The sequence below is a fragment of the Buceros rhinoceros genome, unplaced genomic scaffold (assembly GCF_000710305.1).
Source record: "Buceros rhinoceros silvestris isolate BGI_N320 unplaced genomic scaffold, ASM71030v1 scaffold16106, whole genome shotgun sequence".
NCBI lineage: Eukaryota > Metazoa > Chordata > Aves > Bucerotiformes > Bucerotidae > Buceros > Buceros rhinoceros.
This window is the reverse complement of record NW_010419454.1, coordinates 17,045-25,559: the sequence shown is the minus strand read 5'-3', so window position 1 is coordinate 25,559 and position 8,515 is coordinate 17,045. Positions and strand designations below refer to the sequence as shown.

At 41.9% G+C, this 8,515-nt stretch overlaps 1 protein-coding gene across 1 annotated transcript in view; it reads left to right on the top strand.

Annotated features, from left to right (window-relative positions):
- Nucleotides 1–7,704, top strand: part of CHRDL1 (chordin-like 1) — a 31,235-nt gene extending 23,531 nt beyond the window's left edge. Inside the window, exons 8-11 of the mRNA XM_010138930.1 lie at nt 2,185–2,379; nt 4,045–4,212; nt 5,343–5,432; nt 6,672–7,704. Coding sequence (XP_010137232.1) covers nt 2,185–2,379; nt 4,045–4,212; nt 5,343–5,432; nt 6,672–6,802 — 584 coding nt within the window. The 3' untranslated portion in view covers nt 6,803–7,704. The remainder of the gene's footprint in view (nt 1–2,184; nt 2,380–4,044; nt 4,213–5,342; nt 5,433–6,671) is intronic.
- Nucleotides 7,705–8,515: the final 811 nt, after the last annotated feature.

Here is an 8,515-nt window from a genome sequence, read left to right as displayed (position 1 = left end):
TTCCTGCTGCATTCCAGAAAGGACAAAATCAGGGGGAAAATACCAATTCTCCAGTTAGCAGGAGAATAAAACAATAAAGAGGGCAGGATGCTCGGTTCCCACAGTGGGTGTACCTCAGTGAACAGAGGTCTGGAGGAGCCTAAGCAGCTATAAAAGAAATAGCTGTAAAAAGGCATGTTCAGAAGAGCATCCATCCACAAATACCAGTCAGTATGCATTTAGAAACAACCCACAAAGAGTTAAAAGCCCTTGTATTAGGGCCAACTAATCTTTTAAGGTATTAACTAACAGAAGGAATGTTAGCCATAGGATCTTTATTATCCACCTGAACAAGCATGAAAAAGCATTCAGATCATGCCAGTGTTTTATGCTGAATCTAGGAGCAGGAATCTCCATGCAGTGCAATATCTTTGACATGTAGTTCACACGTGAAAACATCATCAAAGCAATTTCTAACTGATTTGTTTCAGCAAATAAAGAGCATAGAGACGAATAGCATATTTCTGGATGCAGTATATAGTAACTGCCGCAGCTTCAGACACTCACTGCCCAGAGAGTGTCTGAGAGATCCCCATGATGGAAACAGGAATGCTGACCATGTGTTTTCTTTTGTTCTTGTGCAGTTAACAAGTGTTTTATTAATTAATGCACATGCCCCTTGAGATGCATTTCAACAAGTTAAAAAATAAACACCCAGCAACTCTCCTGACATGTGAATCCTGCGTAGTTCCATCTATCATTCTAAACGTGAAGAGCACTAAAACCAGGGCATCAGGGAACTAGAAGTTATTTGCCATGTACTGGCTTCACCTAGAGGCTTCATCTGCCATGGCAGAGTAATTATTTAACTGTTCTGTGCTGAACAAACCCTTGAAACAAAGACACATCTACACAGTATCAGGTATTATCCCTTCCCCTGTGAGGCAGAAATCATGAAATATTTATGCCTATAAAGGATCTGGAGAACTCTAGCTGGGAAAAAAAATCCTTATATTAAATCCTTATTATATCTTTATCCTTATATAAATATAACTAATAATACAGTATTTAATAAATCTAGTAGTTTAATAAATATAGTATTTAAGCATGTCAGAAGCCTGCTGAGCAGCTGAGTACCTACCAGTTTTCCCTTTTATAGTTTTTTCTCCCGTGTACTTAGTATACAGGTAAGACTTTATTTGCTTTTATTTGAGAAACAAAACTGTTTCTTACCTCTAAAATAAAAAAAGTCCAAAGAAAGAGTTAAAAAGTAGCAAATCATAAACAAATGATAGCATAACGCCATGAAAGACAATACATAGCAGAAACCACTCCCCATAAATCTCCGTAACTCAGTCAAGTATCAGCCAGTTGGTCACATCTGTTACCAGTTAGATGTAAATTTTAGATTACAGATAAAAATTAAATTGCTTTTGAAAGTTACAGGCAAAATAGGAACATATTTTGCAAATAAAAGCATTAATAAAAATGATGGCATATTAGAAGAATTGGAAATATTTACAACATAGCCCAGCTTCATTTCAGTTGCTTTCAGAAATCAGGCAGTGCCCTTTCTTTCACCTTGTTAGGATTAGTTTGCATTTTTCTTTGTGTTTATAAAATATTTAAAAAGAAAGAAGTTCGGTTTATAGGACAAATGCAAACATGGTGTAAAGTGATATAATTCCCATTAACTGCCGGGTGACCCAAACTGGCTTCCACCAGGCATGGATTTTTCCACTCTCCTTGTGTCAGCCCTCCTTCTCTGTCTCCCAGGGGCACTGATGAATAAACATTCTGAGGAGCTTAGACGCTACTGAAATGAAACTTCAGCCCCTTGTGCATCCTTTCATGTGCCTGTTGCCTTGGGATCCCAAAAGCCAAATGTTTCCATATACCTATAGACGTAGACATTCCCACAAAGGACATTAAACTCTCCTCGGAACAGTGGGGGACACTAGTGTCAGCAGAGGGGGAATCAAGGCAGAGCTGCTCCAAAAAGAGTGATCACAAGCTCAGACTCATTTTTAGTAGAGAAACTCCAGGTTAAAATTAGGAAGCAGAGAAATGTGCTGCACTAACAAATTCTGTACAGAGACAGTGCTTTAAACAAACATGCGTGAATCAAACAAGTATTCATACAGGGGTATCAGTGGACGTACCTTTTCCAGTTGTACTTTTTCTTCCTGTTCTCTTCTTTTGTAGTTTGTGTGTCAAATGGCAAAACATACTCACATGGTGAATCTTGGCATCCTAATCTCCGTGCCTTTGGAATCGTAGAGTGTGTGTTGTGCACCTGCAACATCACCAAACAAGAATGTAAGAAAATCCATTGTCCAGAACAATATCCCTGCAAATACCCTCAGAAGGTAGAAGGAAAATGCTGTAAAGTCTGTCCAGGTAAACCAAAGCTGATCACACACCACCTTTTTGCTGTGCTTGTTCAGGCCCTTGGCTCGAGCCTCTGGTCACAGTAAGATCTGGTGAAAACAGCGATAGCTGTGCCCACTGTTCTCACACGTGTGCAGAGGTCTCCATGCGAGACAGGCAGAGCTGTTCATGGCTGTTCTTGAACAGGGGGCACGTGTTCTAAGCAGCCTTTCTCTCTACTGTTAGCATGACTTCCTAACACTCTTTTCCAAAGAGGGTATTGCTGAAATGTACACAGAAAGCTCACTGCTGTCAAAAGACTCTCACATCCTTCCCCCACTGCAGAGCCCACAGAACTTCAAATCACTTTCTACCTTGTGAAATTTGCATAATATCATTTCTGCTTTTTAAAATGTACCAGAAGGATTTAAAACCCTGATGATAAATTAATTGGTGTCAGTTATGTAACTTAATCCCTAAAATAAACACTAACTCCGCACAGATTTAGCATTGTTTCTGTGCTGCACTAACGGTTCACCTTATGCAGACGTCACTTACTCAATCAATGCCTAGTGAAAAATGTGCTAAGATGAATCTGCTGATGATCTGCCAAATGAGCAGCCAAGCTGCCTGTGATAGACAGGGTGAAGGAGTGTGCAGTTCCTTTCTGTGCCTTTAAACTTCTCTTCTAATTGGTATGGCCCATCCCTGTTTGTTTGGTGGTGCATTGGGCAGGAAGGCTCTGAGGAGATGAGTTGTTCAGTCCTATGTAGGAATCTTTCATAGAACGCACACCTCCCATTTTCTCTTGCCAGCCTTGCTTACTGGGAAGGAGCACGACGCAGCAGTAGCAGGCAGGCAGGAGGTGTGTATTCCGATCCTTTTGGATCCGATACTTCTCTTAAATCAGAGATCCACAGCTTTTATTTGGGTTGTTTGAGACAAGAACAGCAAAACCTGACTAAGAGGCTTCAATAGAAAATTTAACAGCAGAGAGAAAGTTCCTGTCTTTTTCTGAGACTCTGTGTGCCAGTTTTTAAGGCAGCTGAACCTCTTCCTGCAGTCTGTGTGTGGAGGTGTGTTGATTACTAGGGTTTTCCACAAACAGCAGCCTGAGTTTCTGAGTTTCATCATCTCTCTTATTATGTTACCAGCAGAACAAATGCAATACCTGCTTATATGCCCTACGACATTGCCAGGTGGGCAAGAGATAATGTGCACTATGGCCAGCCCAGGCTTGCACTGGCCAGCTGAGCAAACAGAAACCTTGCAGGCTCTACCTGCCCTTTTCCTCAACAAAGCATTAATTTGGGTATCTTCACTCTGCCCAACCACCAATTTTTGTTTAGTTATTTTATTACCTCTGAAACTTCTACTATTATTTCAAATGGGCATGAAAAGTGGATGACAGGTTCAGAAGTTGTGAGGAGTCTCAGAGACGGCATGGTCTTACACAACTCATGCTTTACGAAACTCCATCATAAATACAAATACTGTCTTGCCACCACACACAGGCCATCCGAACGCCGCAGAACAAACACTATGGCATGGCTGGGGCTTAGCTGGAGATGGGTTTGAGTGGCCATACAAGAGAAAACGCTGCTTTTAAACTAAACCTGCTTGGCTGGCGGTGCCAGGTAAGATCTGGAGGACTTGATTACAGCTGTAGTGTGTGTTTTTGGCTTTTTTAAACAGAAGAAGTGACAAGTCAAACCTTTGACAACAAAGATTACTTCTGTGGGAAAGAGACATTTCCTGTCTATGAATCCATTTTCACAGAAGAAGGGGAAACCATCAGAAAAATTGCAGTAGAGACTGAAAAGCCACCTCAAATAGAAATACATGTGTGGACAATTAGAAAAGGTGAGTTGAGCTAGTTTTTTCTTTGAACAGAGTATAATCTTTCATTAAAATCCCAGCACAAGTTACAAATCCAAGCACCTTGAGAGTGCTGTTCTGGCGATTTGGGATCTGGCTGTTACAGCCATTTCGAACATGCTCAAGCTTTGCTGTACAAAACCCATTAACGCACACAAAGCCTTAGTTCTGCAGAGTCCTGCCCTTTGTCGTGAACAAAAGCACAGTGACAGAGAGGCTGTCAGTAATACCCTGGGTAGTTTATTGCAGAGAAACAGGTAGTAGGGTTTGAACCAAGTGCCTTATTTTCTTACTTAAGATGGACCAAAAAGCTTTCCATCAAAATCAGGCTGCCGTATCTGCCTTAGTGACGCTACCCATGATGGTCTAGAATATGGGAAAAAAATGTGTTAAAGATGGAGACAACACCTTTTACTAGACTAACTAGTAAAACTAGATCAAAATGGAAAGGCATTCAGAAGCCCAAGCACTTCTGCAAATCCCGAACTTTTAGTATAAGACAAATTATCTCCAGCCTCCTAAGAATCCTATCTACTTTATCTGCTTCAAGCAAAAAGCTCATGATCCTCCTAGGAAACCCTCGTGTAGCGCAGCCCTTTACACGGAAACGATACGTCTCTAGAGTGCACTTCAAAGCACAAAGCCAAGCCCAAAGTGTGAGCAGGAAAGAAGTCATGGAGGATGGGATGGTTAATAACTACCGCGCATGTTCAAGCAGCCACAAAGCCTTGGGATGATTTGACAGCCATGTGGCCTGATCTGACAGCACAATGACACTGTTGTTCTCCTAGATGCTGGGATTTTGGTTTCGGTTGCAATCTAACATTTTCTTATACTAAGGAAGAGTTCAGCTATGTTGGAAAAGAATTGGCTAATTCTCACCCCTTTCATAAACTCTCTGCAATCATAAATTCACAGAATGATTTACAAGGGAGTAGCAAAAATCCAGAGGGGTGAATAAAAAACAATAGGGTGAAAAGCTGTGCAGTTGGGAAGGGTCGTTTCACACAGTGACTCGACACAGCAGTAATTCGACGCAAAGGCAGGACAGCAACCCAGGTTGAGAACAACAGACACATTTCCGGTAACATGCATTTCTCATTTCTTTGCTGAAGGGATTCTGCACCACTTCTATGTTGAGAAAGTGTCCAAGAGAGAATTTGAAGAACTTCCTTACTTCAAGCAGATAACAAGGACAACCCCTAGTAAGTAAAACTGTGACCTCTTCAGGTCTCTATTCTCCATATAATCACAGCCTTTACCCCACACAAACAGATACACTAGTTTTTCCTCCAGTACCTGCCTCCAGTGTTTCATAGGTTTAGATTTAAATCATCAAAACAGCAATTGAAGATACCTGTAAGAGCAGTTCATGTCCATGCTGTCTTAGTCTCCTGGATTTTGATAAAATACAAGATAGGCTGTTTTCTGCCCATGCTGCCATAACCCTGAAATACGACCGATGTCACCAGAGCAAGACAAGTTGGATTTATTTAACTTACGTGTCAAGTTACCCCAATTTTTTAGAAACTCATTTGGAAGAGAAAAAATTCAGAGATGATTAAAGGAGTTCTCCTATATACGTATATATATTATATTTGAAAGAAGCCTTTCCTATGTTCTTAACAATGCTTCACTATTAAAATGTGTCTTTTAAAAAGAGATGTAATTTTTTTCTCACTCTTGATTCAATTCCTTTTTTGTATTTCATCCACCTTGGGATATGACACTTAATTTGATAGCTGAATTAAGGTATAGACATTCTTAGTTCCCAGTTCCTTTGCATTACAAGTTGTAATTTTTTTCCTGAGGTCTCTAATTAGGCAAGGAAGTATTTTTCCCAAGGAGAATAATACATCCTTGATAATACAGGCTTAGTGAGTAGCAGACATCTTTTAATATAAAAAGTTTCCTGTTTCTTTGCTGTCATTGCTATCTATAAGATAATATTCCAGATACCAGGACAGCTGGCATTTCTATGAACATTATCAAAAATGTATAGAAATATTAATATACAGCAAACACGGTTTGTATTACACCCGGGTGGGCAGAGTCACAATGCATGAAACACTTAGACTGGCGGTTTCCCAACTTCTAAATACTTTGGTTTACCATCGGAGTTAAGTTTTCACATTACGCTGTCGTAAAGCAGTGTCCAACGTCATAAGTGGTTGAATAAATAGGGTCTTACAGTACTTACAGTACTACTTAATTAAAGAAAGGAGTAATATTCTGGTCCTTGTTTCTTGTTTTTAACAAAGTTCTTTTGCATGGAATATGTTACGTGATTGTAAGATGCTTTGAATATTTTCCATGGGAAGATTGAACGTTCTCTCTTTGACCGTGGTGAATCAGCTGGTCTGGGGAGTGCTTGTAAATGTCTTCGAAGTTCCCTCTGCCCTTTTCTAAGTCGGTGTCTGTCTCCTTTGTATTTTTGTTTTCAGGCCAGTGGAAAATATTTAGCGAGGGAGAAGCTCAGATCAGCCAAATGTGTGAAAGCAGAGTGTGCAGGACTGAGCTCGAGGATTTGGTAAAGGTTTTGTACCTTGAGAAGTCTGAAAAGGGTCACTGTTAAGGGAGACAGCACTGGAGGGAGAAACACAAGAAAACTTGTGAAAACTTGGATCTGCAGCTGGACTGCAGGCTTATTTTGCTTAAGTCAACAGTTGCCCTAAAAACCAAAACTATAATGCAGTAATTATTCACATCGTGCACAGCAAATTTGCTGCTTTATGTGTAGTGGTCTGTGTCAACCGTTCAAATATCTCCTCCACAAGACTAGGCGGCTCTGTGTTACTGGTGGGGGAAGGAGAAAGAGAGACTGTGCTTTCCCAGGGTTGCATTTCTTTACAAGTTGAAAAGAGAAATAAGAACATGTTTATTATTATTATTTGGCAAGTTGTTCCAGCTAATGGAAAGAAGGGCACTTAATAAATGTGCAGGAGCTGTGGAGAGCATTATTTCCTGTGCCGAATTTATACCATTTCTGGTGTTGAAATGACTCATTGATTCTTCTGGTAGAGGAGGAAGAATAAAAGTGATACAATACTTGTGCTGGAGACATAAAAACCAGATTTAAACTAACAAACTCCTAAGCAGCCTGCCTTTGGGATGATGTCTTGTAGTTGAGCAAACCGAGTCCATAAACTGAACAGCAGGTGTTAGTGGCAACCACTGTATTTTTGTAGCAATTTGAGTGAATGTTTGCTTTTAAGTGGTTTTCACTGTTTCCTCCACCCACTTCTCTCAGAAATGTGAAGTGTTAGCTCCCTATCACAGCCCTAATAACTTCGTTCTTCTGGGCCCTATTAACACTTGTACTTGGCAGATCAACTGCCTTCAAAGTGACCCGGTGAAGTACTTGCAGGACTTTCAAAACACCTAGAGGGTTAAAAGTCCCAGTTAATAACTCCTTAAGAGTTGTGACAGTGCTTAATTTATTTGTGGTGATTTATTACAAACCTAATCTGCGTTTTTCTGCGGGCGAGCCCTCACTTCTCACGCTTCAAGGACAGCTCTCCCACCGCAAACACCAAACGGCCACGGCAGGCCTGCGGCACGCAGCGGCCCTCTGGAAGCCGGTCTCCCCCTAGAGGGTTAAAAGTCCCAGTTAATAACTCCTTAAGAGTTGTGACAGTGCTTAATTTATTTGTGGTGATTTATTACAAACCTAATCTGCGTTTTTCTGCGGGCGAGCCCTCACTTCTCACGCTTCAAGGACAGCTCTCCCACCGCAAACACCAAACGGCCACGGCAGGCCTGCGGAACGCAGCGGCCCTCTGGAAGCCGTTCTCTCTGGAAAACACACCGGGGAGATTCTCTTGAGAACAGCAGGGCTAAAGCGTGTTCGAGAAAGGTGGCTGTCATCTGCAGAAGCAGCATTAAGTTAAAGCCCCTGTTCTCTGAAGATTCACCTGCACTGCCTCACTGCCTCGTGGCCGCGGTGTTGGTGTAAATCCCACGAAGCGAGTGACGCTGCCTGCTTCTGCTGCCGTTTTCTACCCTGCAGCAGAAGGAATAGCGCTGTTGCGACGCACTAGGAAACAAAGCTGTCTGGAAACGGCCTGAGCCAGTGGCTGGGTCTTCACAGGGAGTGGAATCAAAGTGACAGCAAGGATTTGGGGGGTTGTCATTCTGCCAGTGCCAGCACGCCAGGGTGTACCCGTTCCTAAGGACCGAAGGTGTGGAGGAGCTGAGTGCTGAATGCCAACAGCCCGTTCCAGGCAGAGCGTCTCCATCTGGAGGGGATCCTTGCCTTGAGCAGCAGACCCTGGCAGCTCCCCTCCGC